General features: G+C 40.0%; 1 protein-coding gene across 3 annotated transcripts in view; it reads left to right on the top strand.

Annotated features, from left to right (window-relative positions):
- Nucleotides 1–21,229, top strand: part of rras2 (RAS related 2) — a 103,612-nt gene extending 82,383 nt beyond the window's left edge. For 2 of the 3 annotated variants that reach the window (XM_078549243.1, XM_078549244.1), the window contains exons 2-6: nucleotides 3,941–4,028; nucleotides 5,083–5,185; nucleotides 10,205–10,313; nucleotides 17,947–18,065; nucleotides 19,691–21,229. In XM_078549243.1, the coding sequence (XP_078405369.1) occupies nucleotides 3,941–4,028; nucleotides 5,083–5,185; nucleotides 10,205–10,313; nucleotides 17,947–18,065; nucleotides 19,691–19,778 (507 nt within the window). In that variant the 3' untranslated portion in view covers nucleotides 19,779–21,229. The remainder of the gene's footprint in view (nucleotides 1–3,940; nucleotides 4,029–5,082; nucleotides 5,186–10,204; nucleotides 10,314–17,946; nucleotides 18,066–19,690) is intronic. The other variant, XM_078549245.1, reaches the window with a different exon arrangement.
- The last annotated feature ends 463 nt before the right edge of the window (nucleotides 21,230–21,692 follow it).

Genomic DNA, 21,692 nt, shown 5'->3' with positions numbered 1-21,692 from the left:
GGGGAATAACTTGCCTGCCTTTCTTTGAAAATGTCTTTTACCCCAACCTGAGGGGGAAAATGGAGCCTTGGTTTGATGTCTTATCTTAAAGATGGCACCTCTGACATTACAGTACCCACTCAATACTGCATTAGAGCGGGAGTCTTTCCTTTTGTGTCCAGCCACTGGACTGAGACTTGCCTCTGAGTCAGAAGATTGCAGGTTCAAGAGTGCTACCAACAAAGCTATAACTGACACAATTTTTGGAAAGGAATAAGGAATGTGAGTATCTGCCCAGTGGAAAGAAGTTGAAGGATATGAAATAATTGAGACTTTGGATGCAGAGAGAATAGATCCTTGAAAATGTGAATATCACGAGATAAAATTAGATAAAAAGGGAACCAGTAGATGTAATATGTTTGGATTTCCAAAAGGCATTTGATAAGGTACCACATGTAAGGCTACTTAATAAGAGCCCATGGTGTTGAGGGTAGTATATTAGCATGGATGGAGGATTGGCTAACTAATAGAAAACAGAGTTGGAATAAGGGGTCATTTTCAGGATGGCAACCTGTCACTACTGGAGTGCCACAGGGATCAGTGCTCTGGCCTTAATTATTTACATATATAAATGACTTAGATGAGGGAAGTGAATGTACTATCGCCAAATTTGCGGATGACACAAAAATAGGTGGGAAGGCAAGTGGTGAGGATGACACAAGAAGTCTACAGAGGAATATAGATAGGTTAAGTGAATGGGCAAAAAGGTGGCAGATGGGAATATAATATGGGAAAATGTGAGGTTATGCACTTTGGCAGAAAGAATAGAGGAACTGAATGTTATTTAATTGAAGCAAGACTGCAGAAGGCTGCAGCACAGAGGGATTTGGGATTCCTTGTGTATGAATCCCAAAAAGCTAACGTACAAGTTCAACAGGTAATAGGGAAGGCAAATGGAATGTTGGCCTTTATTTCAAAGGGGATGGCATATAAAAATAGGGAACGCTTGCTGAAACTATACAAGGCACTAGTTAGACCACACCTGGAATACTGTGAGCAGTTTTGGTCCGCTTATCTAAGGAAAGATATACTGGCATTGGAGGATGTCCAGAGAAGGTTCACTAGGTTGATCCCTGGTATGGAGGTTGAGTAGGTTGGGCCTGTACTCATTGGAGTCTAGAAGAATGAGAGGCGACCTTATTGAAACATGTGAGATTCTTAGGGGGCTTGACAGGGTAGATGCTGAGAGGTTTCCTCTTATGGGAGAGCCTAGGACCAAAGCGCATAATCTCAGAGTAAGGGGTCAACCATTTAAAATGGAGATGAGGAGGAATTCCTTCTGAGGATAGTTAATCTGTGGAATTCTTTACCGCAAAGGGCTGTAGAAGTTGGGTCATTAAGCATATTCAAGGCTGAGATAGATTTTTATTCAGTAAGGGAATCAAGGGTTATGGGTGGGTGGACGCGTGGAGGAAGAATGGGATCAAGGCCAAGCCATTTTCGCCATCGCCATTTCCCGCTCCACAAGAGAGAGATTTTGAAATGGTGCTGAAGGAGGTGGGATGCAAACTGGTGGTTATTGACTTCTCCACAACATGATGTGGACTGTGTCAAACTATCAAGCTACGATTCCATGAATTGGCAGAGAAAGCCCAAGTGTAATTTTCTGTGAGGTAGATGTGGATGATGCACCAGTTCTTGCTGAACAGTGTCAAATAAGTTGCATGCCAACATTCCGTTTCTACAAGAAAGGAGAGAGGGTGTTGACTTTGCTTGAGCCAATTGAACAACACTGGAAGACAAAATTCGAGAGCTGTAGTAATGGCCTTTAAGCTTGATGAAACATGTGTTTCAAACCAGAAATAAATCAATAATTAATCTTTTTTAAAAAAAAAAGAAAGAAAAGGCAGGAAAGTGGAGTTGAGGATTCAGATCAGCCATGATCTCATTGAATGGCGGAGCAGACTCGATGGGCCAAATGGCCTACTTCTCCTACGTCTTATGGCCTAAAACAAAATAAAAAGGTTGAGCGAATCTTGGACTTCATATGGGGGTATAGGTTACAAAAGTTGAGAGATTTTGATAAATTTGTCAGAATGCATCAGGCTACAGTTTGAAAAATATATCCTAATTGAAAGGACAATAATGCCCAGTGACAGCAGCATAGACAAAACCAGGATGATGCTAGGGATATGATTGGTTGATAATAGAAATGCAAAATGGTAGTCATGATGATCGATGTGAGATACTTGGACTGTTGTGTGTTGCCTTCGAGTCAGGTCAAGTCTCACTCTAGGACTTGAGCGCAAAAATCAAAGCTGACACTCCAATGCAGCACTGAGGGAGTGTTGCACTTTTGGTGGCCCTGTCTTTGGATGAGATGTCAAACAGAGGGTCCTGTCTTGCCCCCTTAGGTGCAAGTAAAAGATTGCATAGTGCTATTTTGAAGAAGAGCAGGGGAATTATTCTTGGTGTCCTGGACAATATTTATCCCTCAATCAACATCTCAAAAACAGATTATTTGCACATTGTCATGTTGCTGTTTGTGGGAGCTTGTTGTGTGCACATTGGGTTTTCCAGATTATAACAGAGACTATGCTTCAAAAAATGCTTAATTGGTTGTAAAGTGCTTTGGGACACTGGTCGCGAAAGGCACTACAGTGTATAAATGCAAGTCTTTTCTTTCCATTGAAGTAAGGAAAGTGAAGAGAAGACTTAGTGTGTTGGTAACGTTAGGAATGGTTTTGACATGGTGAATAAAGAAACAATGGCCCGTAACTTCCATGCTCCCCAGTGTCGGATTTGGGGGGTACCCCACAGATGTGCTGGGGAATCCCTCGGAAGTTCCCAGGTAAGGGTTTGCACGGCAATTGCCCAGAAGCGCACACTTCCTCTGGACAATTGCGCTGAACTGGGAGTCATCCGAAAATACGGTTTAAATTGCAAACTTTGGATGATTCTGCCAGGGTTATACCAATAGTTACCCAGAAAAAGTTAGAATTAAAACCTCTTCTAACTTCTGAGTAACCAATGTAAAGACCCAGACCGACCCCATCGGACTCTATTCCCCCTCCACCCCCACTGCTCCAAACTCCGACACCCCCCACCCATGGAACTCCAACTCCCACCCACCTCCTCCGGACCTTGGACCACCTCTGACCTAGTGCCCCCTGCCCCCCCGGGCCTCTGACCGGCACTCCCAAATCCTACGCACTTACATTAAACACTTATCCTGACTTGTCAATTTCCCTGGCCCTTTTTGCTTACCTGCTTTAAGGCAGCAAGTGCTGTAAAAAAAAAAGGGGGCGTGGTCTCCTTGAATTTGCTGGAGCTGCACTTCACTGGGGCCTGCGAGGAGTCTTTTGATGCAGGACCCAGGCAGCTCTGATGAATGCAAGTGGCAATGTAATTTTCAAGACCAGGTAAGTAGATATTTTTTCTAAGTTCTGCGAGCCAGCATTTTCCGACATTAGTCGGAGGTTACGGCCCAATGTTTCTTTTGCCCAGGGAATCGCTCGCTGTTTGTCGATTTTTAAAATTTCACTTGAGAAAGGAGAGATGCCGGAAGAAATTAGTTATGCATAGAGTTGTTGGAGCGTTGAATGATTTAATGGTGGTTTGGTTGAGATAGACACTTTAGTTTTGATTGCTCTTAGAGTTGACACTGTAATCAGAGGGCACAGATTTAAGGTAGTTGACAAAAGAACCAGAGGTGACATGAGAGGAAAAGATTAGATAGCTCTTTAAAAGAGGCAGCATAGGGCGAATAGCCTATTTCTGTGCTGTGTCATTCTGAGACATATGCGACTGAATCGCTGCCTCCTGAGTTGCAAATATGTGCGATCCACTTCTTGTAAATACAATTTTATATTTACAATTGTATATCATAATGGGGGGCAGTTCTGGCTTTTTAAAGAAAAATGTTTTTCTAAAAAACATTTCTGCTTTTTTTCTTTTACAGTCTTACTTTGTTACAGATTATGATCCAACAATTGAAGATTCTTATACCAAGCAATGTGTTATTGATGACAGAGTGGCAAGATTAGATAGTAAGTATTCTGAAACCAGATTAACCATGGGTATATGAATGCTTTTAAGTTTTGTGGGCAGCCCTCTGGAAGACCATTCTAGTGGAAGGTTAGGGTGATCCACTACAGTAAGCTATACCTAACAGATCATTTAGAAACCAGATTTTCTTTTGGTCTGAACTGGGAGCCTTAATTTTGAGTGAAAAATAGGATTGAGGTGATTTTGAATTAGGTACCAAGCATGAGGTTATGCTACCTATGGCACATACCTAGTTTCACACTGTTGAGAGGGAAAATTGGTTTAAATTATTGCAATAGAATTCTAAGATGAATAATAATCAGAGCAGGTAAGTGAGAGATAATTAAGGCTGAAGCTGCAACTAAATTTCACCAGAATATTTTTGATTTGTGATTTTTTAAGAAAAAGCAAACTTAATGCTGATGCCAATATTGTGATCAGAAGTTGATTAACTAGTCTGCAGCATGCCATTAACTTCCAGTAACTAGTTAGCCAAAGAGCAGTGGCTTTCAACTAATTTTGACTGAATTAATTTTGCTAACCTGATATTTGATGAATTTTAAAGAAGAGCAGAATTTAGTCCCGTCAGGCATCATGCTAAAAGGCTGTAATCTCACATTTTCTCTCAGTTCTTGCATTCTCTTAGAAGTCCAAAAGGATCTGAAAAACCATGGACTGATTTCAGTTAATTGAGGACATTATATAAATAATTACAGAATTGCATTTTGAAAAAATTGTGAATCTTGCCTATATAGATGGGTGTGTAACTATAAAAAATGCCTGGAAATGGTTTTTCTAGCATGCACCTGCTGTTTTGTCTGGAGGCTGAGTGGATGTGATTTTTCAAGTTGACCTTTGCATTCTAATGTCCTCACTGATGCAGATGAAATTGTGACTGATACCACTAGCTTCATTTAGAGATTGAAAAACTGTCTTTTCACATTTGAGAGAAATGCAGTAACTGAACATTTTGTGTGCACAGCAGCTCAGCCCATATTTTCTCTGTTATGCTTTGTCATATAATTCTTAACTTGGAGTTTTTGTTTTGCCATCTAGTTTTAGACACAGCAGGACAGGAAGAGTTTGGAGCCATGCGAGAACAATATATGAGGACTGGGGAAGGATTTCTGCTTGTCTTCTCTGTCACTGATAGAGGAAGGTATGTTTAAAAACATGATGCAGGAGAAAATTTACAATGCAGTATTTGCATTGGACTAGGAAGGTTCACTTCAATTTCTTGATCCATAAAATGGCAGTAGGTTTTAGTTACTTTGTGATTGAATTTTTGAGCTGCTAACTAATCTTTAAGGTAACATGAGGATTGTCCTGAAGGTCATGTTGTCTCCCCCGTGCAAGGGTCAAGACACCTTGCAGAGGAGACTAACTTGGAGTGGGAGATGCACTGCAGGAATTGATCAAGGCTTCTTCGAGAGCACGTTCTAAACCCATGGCCATTACCATCTAGTAGGACAAGGGCAGCAGACAACACTGCCTGGAAGTTCCCCTCCAAGTCACTCACCACCCTGACTTGGAAATATACTGCCGCTCCTTCACTGTCGCTGGGTCAAAATCCTGGAACTCCCTTTCTAACAGCACTGTGGGTGCACCTACACCACATGGATTGCAGTGGTTCAAGAACGCAGCTCACCACTACCTTTTCAAGAGCAACTGGGTTTGGCAATAAATGCTGGTCCAGCCAGCGAAGCCCATTTCCCGTGAATTAATTAAAAAAAAGACAAGAATCCAGTTGCCGTGGTCCACATAAGAAGCAATGACTTTTTAGAAGCAGGAAAGATGCTCTGCTGAGAGTGTTTGAGGAGTTAAGATCCAAATTAAAACCCAGAACCTCAAAGGAATAATCTCTGAATTGTTACCGGAACTATGTGCCAATTACCATAAAGTCAAGTAGATTAGAGAATTAAACACACAGCTCACTGATGTAAAAAGAGGGATGGGGTCCTGAAAGCAGAATGTAGGGAGCTAGGAAATTAATTAAAAAGCAGGACCTCAAAGGTAGTAATCTCAGGATTACTCCCAGTGCCACGTGCTAGTGTGATCAGGAATAGGAGAATAGACCAGATTAATGCGTGGCTGGAGAGATGTTGTAAGAGGGAGGGATTTAGATTCCTGGGGCATTGGGACTGATTTTTGGGGAATATGAGACCTGTACAAGCTGTATGGGTTGCACCCCAGCAGGACTGGGACCAATATCCTCACAGGGGTATTCACTAGTTCTGTGAGGGAGGGTTTAAACTAGATTTGCAGGGGGATGGGAACCTGAGCAGGGAGACACAAGAGAGGGAAACAAAGAAGTGTAAAAATGTTAAAAAGACAAGTCTAAAGGCACTGTATCTGAATGCACAGAGCATTCGTAATAAGGTAGACGAATTAACAGCGCAAATAGATGTAAACGGGTACAATATGATTGCGATTACAAGGACATGGCTGCAGGGTGACCAAGGCTGGGAACTGATTATCTAAGGGTTCTCGATATTTAGGATGGACAGGCTAAAAGGAAAAGGAGGTGGGGTGGCTGTAAATGAGAACAGCAGCTACTGGGGGCACAACCTCTACATCACCCAATCACAGATATGGGGTCAAAACCAGGTCAGAATTAGTGGCGGATTAAAGAGAGGGACTGAGTGACAGCACCACTGGGACAGGCGGAGGTCAGAAGAAAATTAAAAGGGTGGAATTCCATGAGCCAGAAGTCAGAATGCCACCAACTGGCAGAAATTTCTCATCCCTGTAGTTTAAAGCCCTATGATAAGTCTTAGTTATTCCGATTCACCAGGTCACAGATCCCAGGCCAGTTTAAACCCATCCAAATAGAACAACTCCCTCTTTGCAGCTAGCCCTTTTTTCCTTTGCCTTCCACTCCTACTTTCTACTTTTCTGTCTTTCATTCCTACCTGTGTTCCTCCAAATATAGGCTCTCGTAGTACTTAATGTTGGATAGGATGTGCACAGCAGAATATTTGATACGGTGAAATTGCTGAAATTCGAAAAATGGAAGACTGGCAAGGACGGCACCCCCCACCCCTTTTGCCGGACCATTGGTTGTGGTTTTCAATCATATAGTTCCTTTGCTCTGGAGTAAGCTCCCTGATCTCCTCTGCTTCATCTTTAAGAACTTCCTTAAAGCCATCTCTTTGACCAAGCTTGATTTCACCTCTCCTGGTATTTTTTTCATTGGATTAGCATCCAGTTTTGTAAACAGCTGGTGGTGTTTTTCTATGTTAAAGGATCTATCTAAATACCAGCTGATCTTGTTCCCTCTAGCCTTCTTCCTTCTCTTACCCTCACATTCTTTTGCTCTGTACACTTTTCTCCCTCTCTGCTCCTTTCTTTCTTTCTTTTCTCTTTACTTGCTTCCCCATCTCCACTCCCTTTTCTCTGCCCCTACTCCTTTATTTCATCTATTGTTTGAAAACTTGCCGTCTCCTAGGAAATGACTTGTTTTATTGTACTTTTACCAGCCTTTACATTTAGGAATTCAACTCACATGGCAAGTTGGTTGATGTCCCTGCAAACATATTGGCAAGTAGTTCCATCAGGAATCCAGTTCGATAAAAAAAATATATTGGATGCAATATCCAATTGCATTGGATATTGCAATATGGTGTCCTGTCTGTGAAAAACTAGTGTTAACCTGGGCTGCTAGTTCCCTAACTCGAGTTTTTCGCTGGATTTTGGCAAGTCTGAAACATGATCGTTCAAGGTTGCTTCAATCTTAAATTTCCTCAGTATTCCATTTTTTTTTGCTCTTGTACATTTTTATGTAATTTGTTCATCATTTAAACTGCAGAATTTTTTTCACCTAATTTCTGGCAACTAATTCTAGGAGTATTGTGTATTTCACCAGTTTTGGTGGTTATACATCTTCAGCTGCTAGCTGTAATTGTGTCACACTCAACTAGAATTGGACAGGAAGAGTGAAAAGGAAAATATAAGCGAGAGAAAATAGAAATAAATGTTTGGAGAATTGAAGTGAGTGATTGAAGAAGAAAGCTAAGTTTCAGCAAAGGATGATAAAACACAGGGCAAATCTTACAACACTTGATTGACTTAGTTGTTTTTGCACCGTATATACTTGTGCAAAAGTTGATCTTGTATAACAATCGACCCCATGATTTTTGGCTTAAAAACCGTAATTTTTCATATGCATCATGTAAAAGTTGACCCTAGTTTTTCAGCTATCAAAGCCCAAAAAATTCAGACCCTAAAGTTAATCCTGGAGATTTTAATGATTCAATTGCATTGTAAATGTAAAAATGCTAATGAAAGCAAGTAAATGTTTTCAGTTTTTGTTTGTATTTATTCAAATTATTAAAGTGATCAGACTGTGAATGACAAATCATGTTGTGATTATTAATTACTTACTGGCAATTATTATGGTTCATTAGTTTAAAGTTATGCATGGAAACATTTAGATTTTCCCTCTGCCAATTCTAGTGGCAATCTCCATGCCTCGTGTACCACATGACCTATCATAATGCCTTCAAGAACGAATGACAAGAACACAGCTCAACTTGAACTGAAAGTTGTAGCATTGCTGAGGAGACTAATAATTGCGCAGCAGTAAGAGAGTTTAATGTTTCCAAATGTAAAAAAAAGTTTGACTGGAGAAATATATCCAATAAACTAGAGAGATGTTGGAGAATAAATGCCTACAGAGGAAAACTTAGCAAGTGATCTCATCCAGAGAAAAAAGTGGCAGAATAGGTTAATGAGTATTAGCAAAAAGGTCACGTTATAATCTGTGGAGCCATCCAACTCTATGCCATCAGAGAAGGGAAGAAAGACAGTATTTTAGAATTTAAGGCCAGTGCCGGGCAGTGCACAAAATTCATAAAGGCATGGCTTAGTACTCTGTCAGAAAATGAAAATTTTAATGTCTACCGCCTGAATTCCACCAATTTGTTATCCGACATCAAGAGAAATACACATATTGATTAGTCCGCATTGGAAATACAGATGAAACATCGATGAACTTCGACATGACAGAGCTAAGATTGGTGATAAAACTGTCCTTGTAAAGATGGCTGGCCATCTGAAGATATGGTTCACAGTGGATTCACCTTGCATAGTGGATGGCACAAAATTAAAGTTGATGGTGATATTCAAGCAAAAAAAAGAAATTTCAGAAATGCATTGTCATCCATGTTCATGAGAGAGGCTGGATGCATGAAGGTGAATGCAAGAAATGGATCAAAGTGTGGGACTTCAGACCAAGAGGACTATGCGAAGAAAAGGTTTGCCTATGTGGGACACGTTTGAATTTCACCTTGTCGATAATGTAGTCAGTGATGTAGGATTGACCAACACTGATGTGTTGTTATTCCTAGCAGTCTTTGTGTTGCTCGTCCCTTGGATGTGTGTGTAAATAAACCTTTTTAAGGCAGTTTCTGAAAGATGTGGAACAATTGGATGTTAGAAGGCAAAAAACTTATTTATTAAGGGCTGAAATATGCAAGCAGACTTACTAGCAATATTGTCAATGGGTCACAGATGTGTGGAATGAACTTGTTCCCAGTATTGTCAAAAATCATTTGTAAAATATGTAATATCGAATGTGCTCAACAGTACAGAGCAGGATTACTTGTGGAATGATGATGCTAAAATTACTGCTGATGATAATGGAGACTCGGAAGATCCATACTGATGTTATACAGCCAGGCAATTGGGATGAGTTACTTGATGATTCAGATCATGACCAGAGTGATTTTGAAAGATTTCAATGTGAAGTGTTGGAGCTAATTTGTTACACATTTCACCCAATGCAATATAAGCTTGTAATGTTATAAAATGAATAAATGTTAGATAATTAATACAAATTCTTTCATGTTGGTTTTTACTTTATTCCATTGTGACATTCCTGTTTGGATTTCACTTGGCCCAAATTAAGCATGTATGTCAACCCCTTAAACATTCCCTTTGTAAAAGTAGACTCCATGACTTTTGACCTAAAACATCAGTCTCAGAAATTCAACTTTTACGCTAGTATATACAGAGTATATTTAGGACGGGTTGAAAGTGACATTGGTATGAATCCAAACCGTGTTCTAATTTATCAGAAGCGTTAACCATTCAGATAAACATGAATTGAGACTTTCTTTAGGTGGAGGACACTTTAAAAATTATGTTTTAAATTGTGCAGTTTTATTTTCCTTTTCAGTTTTGAAGAAATTTACAAATTCCAAAGACAAATCCTCCGAGTAAAAGATCGTGATGAATTCCCTATGATCCTTGTGGGTAACAAAGCTGACCTAGAACATCAAAGGCAGGTAAATGCTATGAAGTGACATTTCTGAACTTTTACTTGTGGCTCTGTACAGTGAAGGCAACGCAAATAAAATGAAAGTTGGGTAGCTCCAGTGGTTATTGATTTTGATTTTTGATGTGTGGCTTCCTGATGTCTACAGAAATGTCAATGAATACAGCCTTTTTTGGTTAAAATGGCAAACCCTATTTGCAAAAAAAGTATTAAAAACAAGCAGTTTGTATAATAATCCTATATCTTGGGACTTAGTTCAATCAAATTAACTTAATTTGATTTTTTTGAGGATGCTGAAGTATTTTGAGTTAAACTTGCACCAACTCTTTCTACAGAATTCTTGTGACATAAATTTAGTTCTGACAAGATGAGCATTTCTGATCAGGTCAATCTTGTGTTTATCGTAATAAAAATATACGAAGAATCAGCAAATTGAAGTATAATCAACAAACTGAGAAGATGACCAACCATTTTCTGTACATGTTCCACTTAAACATATTGAGAATCGTAAAAACATTTCCTTTACCTTTGTTTTGCTTTCAGTCCCAGACAGTTAAAAGACTTCCCTTGATTTTGTGCTTTTTTTCCCTAAGTTGGGTAGGGGGCTCTGACTTAATTTAGTTTCATAGAACTTGACATTTTCCAATATGACTATGCGTGAAACTATAAATGCACGTGTTATCAAGAGGCAGAAAATAATTCTACCACATTGGACTACCAACGGAAAGCTTTTGTTGGAATTTTCGTTGGTCTAAATCACAGTTCTGGCCTTTCTACCTCCTACTCTCAGCAATAAGCAGAAAATTTAGAATGTTAGAATTTTCAGCATTCATTTCTAAATACATGTGTGAGCTTTATGCATATATATGCTGATAAGCTCCTTTCAGGCACCAGTTTGTGTGCCTTGGCCATATCCGTTTATAGATCACAAGTGGTGTTGTTAAGTGTACATTGTACTGTTTGCAATGGTGTTGTGATTATTTATTGCCTCCAGTGCATATCTCATGTTGCTCTGCTATTGATGTCTCCTAGTTGCCCACAGCAGTGTTTAAAATTAAATCTACAATTATCTGTGTTTTGAAATTTCTTGCTCTTGATGATGACTTCATGTAATTGAGCAGTGCAAGCAACATTTAAGTCTTAAAAATATAAGGAAATCCAAATTTATTTACAAAAGCAGAAATGTTGGCAGCATCTGTGAAGAAACCGATAACATTTGAGGTGGATGACCTTTTGTTAGAACTCTGTTATAGAAATTCTAGTGTGTTTACTTTGATATGATTTGGATTCATGGGCACATCAATCATGCAAATCCTTATGGCCTGTAACGTCTGCACTCCCCAGTGTTGGATTTGAGGGGGTACCCGAAAGATGTGCTGGGGAATCCCTCTGGCATGGTTCCCAAGTAAGGGTTTGCTTGGCAATAGCCCAGAAGTGCTAACTTGCTCTGGACAATTGTGCTGCACTGGGAACCATCTGAAAATGCGAGTTAAATCGCAAACTCCTGATGGTTCCGCCAGGGTTATGCCAATAGTTACCCAGAAAAAGTTAGAAGAATTAAAACCTCTTCTAACTTCTGGGTAACTATTGTAAAGGCTCAGGCTGCCCTCACTTCCATACATCCCCAACCCACAAATCCTATCCACTTAACTTAGACCTATACCTTCCCCCTGGCTTGTCGATTTCCCTGGCCCTTTAAACTTACCTGCTTGACGGCAGCAAGTGCTGTGAAAGAAAGGGGTCGTGGCCCCCTTTAATACACTGGAGCTACACTTTGCTGGGGCCTGCAAGGAGTCTTTCACTGCAGGCCCCAAGCAGCTCCAGTGAACGGAAATGGCTGGACAATTTCCAAGACCGGGTAAGCACATGTTTATTTCCTCTAATTTCTGTGGGCCAGCACTTTCCAACGCTAGGTGGAGGTTATGGCCCTATATGACTGGTTCCTTTCTGATGTGCATCAATCAGTGATGAGACTGGTCACATCTCTGTGATTTAAATAAGAATATACAACAGGCCTTATGTCAGAAAAGGATGAAGATATTGATTTTTTTTGTTTTGGAAAACTTGAGTAGATCAACTGATGAGGAAGGCGTGTGTGAAGGGATTTGCTTTACAGGTTCCTGATCTAAGCCTGGATGAGGGCAGCTCCAACAACACTCAAGAAGCTTGATGCCACCCAGGGCAAAGCAGCCTATTTGAATGGCACCCCATTCACAGCCATTCTCTCCCTGCACCACAGATGCATAGTGGCAGCAGTATATACCAACTACAAGATGCATTGCAGGAGCTCACCAAGCCTCCTTAGACAGCACCTTCCAAACCCATGATCACTACCATCTAGAATGATAAGGGCAGCAGACAGATGGGAATACCATCATCTGGAAGTTTCTCTCCAAGCCACATGCCATCGTAACTTTGAAATATATCACTGTTCCTTCACTGTTGCTGGGTCAAAACCCTGGAACACTTTCCCTAACGGCACTGTGGGTGTACCAAAACACATGGACTGCAGCGGTTCAAGAAGGCAGCTACCACCACCTTCTCAAGGGCAGTTAGGGATTGGCAATAAATGCTGGCCTAGCCAGCGATGCCCAAATCCCATGAACGAATAAAGAAAAGCCTGCTGCAGTCTGAATTAAAATGATAATTGTTTTTCCTTTATTCAGTTCCAATTATGCCACAAGATGTGCTTTTAACTTCCATACCTTTACAGGGAGAAGAGTAAGCTCCTTGTTTTGGTTTTGTCAAAAATAAAATTTAAGCCCTATCATGTTCGTAAAATTAGATTGGAGCCAAAATGAGTCTATTTAAAGTTACATGACAATTAGTTGAAAATCCTGGCTATAAATGAGCAAAGCTGCCACCTGATTTCAAAATTAGCTGAGAACCTTTCCAAAAGTTTACAGTACCACATTGTCTATTACTGAGACTAAAATTCACCTGTTGATGTCAATAGTTGGCACCTTATGATCTAGATCTGTACGGAGAAACAAAAATATTCTTTTCTACTGCTCTCCCAACCCTTCTTCAAACCTGTGCCATTGTAGTGTGATGTTCTGATTGATATGTTAGAGGATGAGTAGCACAGATTTAAATCTTATTTACATATTCACTGAAAGACTGGTAGAAAGGTATTCCAGGTCATCTATGTTGAGCACTTGACATCACAAGTATGGAGCAAGTATTTCCCACTGTTCTAATGCCAAATATGTGTATTATAATCATTTGTGAAAAATAATTATGGGGTCATGCCACTTGAACAAATGAATTAATTACACAGCATCATGTAATAATAAATTATGTCCAGCAGAGTGAAGCAATTAGTATCGTTGTAAATTTGAGAGTTCTTGATGTTAACTGAGGTAATGGAAAATTGATAAGAATGAGGTGGCACTTCTCACTAGTAGGGGGAACAAAGGAAGATTTGAGGCCAGTGTGGCCATGGCTGCTGCCACCCCACCTAGTGATCATTGAGGGAGTGGTGATGGGAGAAGTTCATATTCTTAGCAAACAGTATGGGCAGAGAAGACGCAGAAGTGTTTTCCTTGTTAGGAATCTAACTGAAGCATTTATACAGCCCCGTTATATTAGATTTATATTATATTTCTCTTCTACATCTAGGATTAACAGTTTTGGAGCCAACTTGATTTTAGCAACTTGCTGTATTGTGTTAGTGTATATAAGCTTAGAGCCTCGACTAAATTTTAGAATTTGTTTTGTAACTTAGTGATTTTGTTTTACAGTTAAGCTGAATGGCGTTTAAATAAGTCCAAATTAAATCAGAGGAACAGTTTTAGTTTTTTAATACCACTACTTAGTCAGAAAATATAGCATAAAAACCTTGCTTCTAGATTTATGAAGGGACAGTACAACTCCGGAACTTTACTGGAACAAAGTCCATTCTATATTGGACAGAGGACAGAATATTTTCCTTGCTGTTTTGTGTGTGTTTTAAAACTTCTTTGCCGAAGGTGCTACTCCTGGGTTCCGGTTCCATGAGGATCTGTTGGTCTCTTGTGCCCACCCGAGTGACTGTTTGTGACTTGTGAATCTAGAGTGCGTGTTAGGAGACATCGCAGCTTTATTGTTTCTTTTGTTCTTAGACACGCCTTCTACCCACACCAGTGCTCTCATGTGTGCATCTTAAAGTAGGGATCACTGGATGGGGCTCAGTGGTAGATATCCTATTGTCTTTCAGCTCTGGATTTAATTTCAGAAGGGTCGCTGGTGCTGCTTTATTTCATTCTTGGGACCTGGTTGGCATTGGCATTTATTGTGCAATAAATTGCAGTTATATAATGTCTTTAACATAGAAAATTATTAAAGACTTTTTGAAAATCTCAATAATTTACATCTGCATTACATTTGTCTTCTCTCTCTGTTATCTCTTCAAAAAGCTCTATGAGTTGGTCATGTGAGACTTTTCTCCTTGAAATCCATGCTGACTTCATTATTATATTTTTGGTTTCTAAATTCTATTCTCTCCTCCTTTCGGAGGGAATTCATTATTTTTCCTACCACCAATGTAAGCTAATTGTTCTATAGTTCCCTGAATATTTATCTCCCTTCTTAAATATAGGTATAATGTTAGCTTGCCAGTCTTCCAGTGCTACATTTCTCTCCAACAAATAATTTAAAAATATTATTTGGTGCCGATGCTCTTTCTTCCCTGTATTGTAATAGATGAGGCTAGAGGTGATGGATGTGGCTGAGGTTTGGGAAGTTACGGAGTTTGTGCTGAGAGCCAAAGACAATGGCTTTGGTCTTCCCAGTGTTTAACTGGAAGAAATAAAGACTCATCGAAGATCTTTGGACAAATACTTTGATAATTGAAAGACAGGATCAGGGGATATCTCAAGCGTACTTGTGGAAGCTGACCTCGTATGTTTAGATGCAGCCAAGGAGTAATCTAGAAATGAAGAAGCAGGAGCAAGGATAGATTCTTTGGTGACTCTGGAGGCAACATTATGGATGCATAAAAATATGTGCTTTGGAGATGCTTTGCCTGCAGATTTTATTCTTTCATGGGATGTGGGCATCACTGGCTACACAAGCATTTGTGTCCATTCCTAATTGCCCTTGAGAAGGTGGTGGTGAGCCACCTTCTTGAACCACTGCAGTCCATGTGGTGTGGGTACACCCACAGTGCTGTTAAGGAGTTCCAGGATTTTGACCCAGTGATAATGAAGGAAAGGCGATATAGTTCCAAAGCAGGCTTGGTGCAAAACTTGCAGGTGGTGGTGACCCCAAGCATCTGCTGCCCTTTTCCTTCTAGGTGGTAGAGGTCGTGGGTTTGGAAGATGCTGTCGAAGAAGCCTTGGTGAGTTGCTACAGTGCATCTTGTATATTGTGCACATGGCTGCCACTGTGCAGTGATGAGTGTTTTGGTTGGTGGATGGGGTGCCACTCAAGTGGGTTGCTTTATCCTGGATAGTGTCGAGCTTCTTGTGTTGTTGGAGCTGTAATCCAGGCAAGTGTAGAATATTCAATCTCATTCCTGACTTGTGCCTTGTAAATGGTGGACAGGCTTTGGGGAGTCAGGTGGTGAGTTACTTGACACACAATTCCCAGCTTCTAACCTGCTCTTGTAGCCATGGTATATTTATTGCTGCTTCAGTTTAGTTTCTGGTCAATGGTAACCCCAGGACTTTTGATAGTGGGGAATTCAGTGATGATAACATTGAATGTCCAATGGAGATGGTTAGATTCTCTCTCGTTGGAGCTGGTCATTGCCTGGCAATTGTGTGATATGAATGGCATTTGCCACTTAGCCCAAGCCTGAATGTTGTCCAGGTCTTGCTGCATATGGACACTGACGGAGTCGTGAATGGTACTGAACATTGTGCAATCATTAGTGAACATCCGCACTTTTGACCTTGTGATGGGAAGATCATTGATGAAGCAGCTGAAGATTGTTTGCCCTAGGACATTACCCTGAGGATCTCCTGCTGCTGTATCCTGGGACTGAGATAATTGACCTCCAACCACCACAACCATCTTCCTTTGTGCTAGGAATGACTCCAGACAGTGAAGAGTTTTCCTCCAATTCCTAATGATTCCAGTTTTACTTGGGCTCCTTGATGCCACACTCAGTCAAATGTTGCCTTGATGTCAAGGACAGTCACTCTCACCTTGCCTCTGGAGTTCAGCTCTTTTGCCTGTGTTTGGACCAAGGTTGTAATGCGAGCATGAGTTGTGTGGCCCTGGCAAAACCCAAATTGAGTTTCAGTGAGCAAGTTATTGCTGTCTGAGTACCGCTTCATAGCACTGTCTTGGCATTTTGTCAATTTGCTGATGATCAAGACGAGGCTGATTGGGCAGTAATTGGCCAGGTTGGATTTTCCTGCTTGTTTTGTATAGGGCATACCTGGGAATTTTTCACATTACCAGATACATGCCACTGTTGCAGCTGTACTGTAACAGCTTTGCTAGGGGTGTGGCTAGCTCTGGAGGACAACTCTTAAGCACTATTGCCAGAATGTTGTCAGGGCCCATGACCTTTGCAGTATCCAGTGCCTTCAGCTGTTTCTTGATATCACGTGGAGTAAATTGAATTGGCTGAAGACTGGCATATGTGATGCTGGGGACCTCGGGAGGATGCAGCGATGGATCATGCACTTGGCACTTACAGGCTGAAGATGATTGCAAGTGCTTCCGCCTTGTCTTTTGCGCTGACATGCTGGCCTTGCCCATCGTTGAGGATAGGGATATTTGTGGAGCCCCCTCTTCTAGTTAGTTGTTTAATTGTCGTCCTCCATTCGTGATTGGATGTGGCAGGACTGCAGAACGTTGATTGAATATGTTGGTTGGATAATGAAGAGTTGAACCAAGCAAGACTGTCTCATTCAGCAGGGAAGAAACACTTGAAGTGGGTGATGTAGTTAATAGGGAAAGAACATGGAGAGGCCAGGTGGATGATGAGTGAAAGTTTGATCATGACCATAGCCATGAGGGTGCCATTTAAGACGAATTAAGCCAGTATGGTGTTGCAATGTAAACCTCGTAAGAAGGTGGCGAGAAGATCATTGTGTAAAACCCTCATTATCATTTTATACAATTTGTTCTACTCAAACTGTTCATTGTAGTGTATGTAGGGTTTATAGTCTTTAGTTTATTCAGATGTGAGGAATAATCAGTGAGCATTCCTCAATTTGGGGAGTGAAGCTACTTTTCTTTGAAGTGGCCTCACCTTGTGTGGAAGGTCAGATTTGGAACCATTTAGATTTCCAAGGACAATGTTCGGAATAATTTTTCTTTCATATTGAATGTTGTGCACAATGCCATTGTTCCTGGTAAAAGCACCCCCTCTCAAAAGTTTAGAAAATCTGTGCATTTGCTCAATTTAGGCTTTAGGCCAATGTTAGATGTATCAAATCTTTACATATTCAATTGTGTAATCTGAGTAATTGGAATTTTTTTAGAACTTATTGCAGGGTAAGCACTGGCAAAGCAGTATTGTTCATCATGTCTTGGTTGTTTTTTATTCCAGGATTTGACCCCTGATCTCTTGGTGATTGTATTTTTTTTAAACCACCTCCCTTCTCCAACATTTTTGCTTTTCTTAATGTAAGTTGTGCAAAGTGCAATTTTTGCAGAATTGGTTTTTTTATTGGTTAATTTAATGTGTATCTTTTACTCCACAGGTGACATCAGAAGAAGGGCAACAACTTGCAAGACAGCTCAAAGTAACATACATGGAGGCTTCAGCCAAAATTCGATTGAATGTAGATCAAGCTTTTCACGAACTAGTCCGAGTTATAAGGTGGAAATGATTAGCATCTGAGGGTTTATTGCCTCACTTTGGGAGGGAAAGCAGTGAAGCATGCAAAATTGCACTGGAGAGTAAATATCAACTTGAAATTAGAACCCTCCCACAAATTTCTGTGGAGGTTGACCATCATGGCTGAGCTGTTTTTTAAAAAAAAACTCTGGATTTAAAGCTTTATGCTCCAAGTTATTTCCTTGAATGGCAAGGGATTTTTTTGGAATGTACAGCTTCAGCAAAAATGCAAGTCAAAGTTTTATTTTTGAAGGACCTTTTGTTTAATCATTCATGTTAAATTGCAGTGGCAGAGAGGATGGAGAGAATGCAATTTGGACATTGAGGGGGAAAGTAATTTGCATGTTTAAATGTTAACAATGACTAACTCTTGTCTGTTGGATTTCTCAACCTTTGTACTTTTTAAAAGTATACATGCTGAGAACAATCTATGATCACTGATAGACAAACTGACCTTCATGAGCGACAACTTTTCAGCATGCAGTGGCTCAATATGTTTGACATAAGAATTGATATTGATTGCTTGTAAAATGTAGGAAGTGTTTCAGAAATAGAGAACTCTACCTTAAACGGTACTAAACTGGGGGCACTCCCTCTGAGAGCATACCCATTGCTATCATGATGCATGAGGATGATTGGCATACTGAAAATGAGAGCCACCATTGCAGTCTAGAAGAGGGTCATTATGGGCTGATCTCAGCATAGATAGCACAGAGGTTGAACATGTCGTCAACAGTAATGAGAATAGCAGCAGACTTTACAAAGACATTGGTGAAATTGGCAGGTATGTGGCAGGTGAATTTTAATGCAGAGAAGTGCAAAGTGATGCGTGTTTAGAATGAAGAATGTGTAGAGGCAATATAAACTAAATGGTACAATCATAAAAGTGATGAGGGAACAAAGATACCTAGGGGCTCACTTACACAAACCTTTGAAGGTGGCAAGACAAGTTGAGACTTTTAAAGCTCATGGGATCTTGGGCTTTATCATAGATTTCAAAAGTAAGAAAGTAATGCTGAACATTGATAAAGGCCTCAGCTGGAGTATTTTGTCAATTCTGGGTACCACATTTCGGGGAAGGCGTCAAAGCATTGGAGAGGGCACAGAGGGAATGTACTAGAATGGTTCCAGAGATGAGGAATTTCAGTTATCTGGAGAAGCTGGGGCTGGAACAGAGTACGTTAAGCAGAGAATGCATGTGATCGAAATAATGTTGTTTTCTGGAGTAAATAAGGATAAACAATTTCCATTGGGAGAAGGGTTGGTAACCAGAAGACATAAATTTAAGGTAATTGACTAAAGAACCAGGGGAAGGAGAGAATTTTCTTTTTGTATGTAATGAGTTATGATGACCTGGATTGCACTGTCTCATGGGGTATTGGAAGCAGATTCAACAGCAGCTTTCAAAATGGAATTTTGATATGTAGATGGAAGAAGTAAATTTGTAAGATTGTGCAGAAAAAGCAATTTGATTGCTCATTCAAAGAGTTGGCTTTGGCATGATGGGACAAAATACTACTCTGTGCTGTATAATGCTATAATATCCATGTTTTCATGTAGAGAGAGAATAATTCACTTTTTTCCCTCCCTGTCTCATTTTCCTGCAGGAGATTTCAAGAGCAAGAATGCCCTCCTTCTCCAGAACCTTCACGGAATGAAAAAGACAGTAGTGGCTGTCACTGTGTCCTATTTTGAGATGTTTCCTGTATTCACCCAGCAGCTGCCAAACCACCACCTGTCCTTATTTCTGCCTTCAAAATCATTTTGTGTGTCTATCAGTATTGCCTCTTTACCTGCATGATTACTGTTTGGTTGCAGAGAGCCTTAGTCTGATGAAGAAGTTGACTGTGTTATGCTCTTGAGGGGGAGAGAATTTTGTTACCCCTCTTTCCTCAAGACCAAAGGTTAAATTTCAAGAAAACAAACACTAAGGTTGCTACTTAGAATGTCACACCATTGTATTTGTTTCAGGAATGATATTTCTATTAATTATGAAAGAAAATTTGGAATGTAAACACAGTTGATTTGAGCTAACTTGCCGGATGAAGTGTTTAAAATCCATGCTTACGTGTCTTGTCCAAAGTGCCATTTAATTTCTCGTGGTGTGGTTACATGCTGATCAGCTATTGTACATAGGGATCCTTTATTTCCAAGAGAAAAAAAACTTATCAATTTATAGAGAGGAAAGGGCAGCAAGGAAGGGTGAACTGATGATTTCTTTGCCCTGGATAACACACAGAAATAAGCCTTAACCAACTCCTCATTGTTGCTAAGAGTCTGAGTTTCATGTCATGCTGCAGTTTGTTCCAGTGGCCAGATCCAGTCAGTCTACTGTATTTATTTTAAACGACCCAGAGAGATTTTGAAGAAACAATGTGGCTAAGAACCTGTGATCTCACTGGATATGAACATTCTAGATTTTTTTCGAAAGCAATTCCACATCATTGTTGAGGAGTTGCAAGTCTTTCTATTTGCCTTCCTTTGATGTGAGTTTTTTTTGGGATAAGGGATTCAAAGTGCTAAATTGTAGTTGATTTTTCCTCATGTAATATAAAGAGATGGAATTGACCTTTCCATTGATGAAGATGATTAAATGTTTTGCTATATACTTTTATACATTATTTTCTTATCAAACTAGTTAACAAGTATTTTTATATGTTTGTAAACAAATATGCTTTCACAGCATAACTTGTGTATATGTAAAGATGAGTATTTAATTCTCACATTTCACTTTTAACTGACAAAATTATAGGTATAATTTACAAAACTGTGGTAGTCCTTTCCTAATGTCCTCGTAGTAGCTGGGTGTACCCAGCTATATGTGGACATGTGCCTACAAAGTTTACCTACACAGAGTTTAACTCAATTTTTCCAGAATGCTACGACCAGGCATTACAGAAGATGGATCTATTATGTAAAAATGTGGAATCTGAGAAACTCCTGATATTTTTTGGGTTTGACTGTGAATGGTCTCTGAGTACAAGTTCAGCAGATTTGTAACTTGGTTTGAGGTTTGTTCTTCGAGCTGGAGCACTGAAAGGTTGTACACAACTATCCTGACAGTGACTATACATCAACTCTTTGAAATTTGGTCTTACTATACCCTTGTATAGCTTCTGGTGCTAGAATAAAAGATAATTAATTTAGTGGAAGACCTATTATTTTATCTTTGTGCCTCCTTTTACTGCAACACTTTCTGCTTATAGGTGTGTGAGGCTCAAGATTTATTTGTAGTCACTGACTTTGACATTCTATGACTGTCAATTGGAAGGTAGGTTGGTGCATTTTCCTTTTCTCTGAGATGAATTGTTCCTGTTGATATGCAGTCCTCTTGTTTAGAAGTCTGATCCCAAAAGGTTGACGGTGTGCTGTATTTATCAACCACAGGACATTTTTGCAAAACTTGAATACATTGTATATTTAACCATGCAGATGATGGAGCAGTCTGAGAATCACAGAGATTGTCATTGTTGCAAAGAATAATTCTGTGGGATTTAGAAACTTCATGTTTCAGAAATGGTACAAAGCTTCAGCAGGATGTGTGGGGGAGAGAATTCCTCATGGACAGGTGAATAGTTAAAAACGCTGAGTGTGGGGAAGTTGGTTAAC

Source organism: Cetorhinus maximus, chromosome 9 (assembly GCF_964194155.1).
Source record: "Cetorhinus maximus chromosome 9, sCetMax3.hap1.1, whole genome shotgun sequence".
Taxonomy (NCBI): Eukaryota; Metazoa; Chordata; class Chondrichthyes; order Lamniformes; family Cetorhinidae; genus Cetorhinus; species Cetorhinus maximus.
This window is presented reverse-complemented; position numbering and strand designations above follow the sequence as displayed.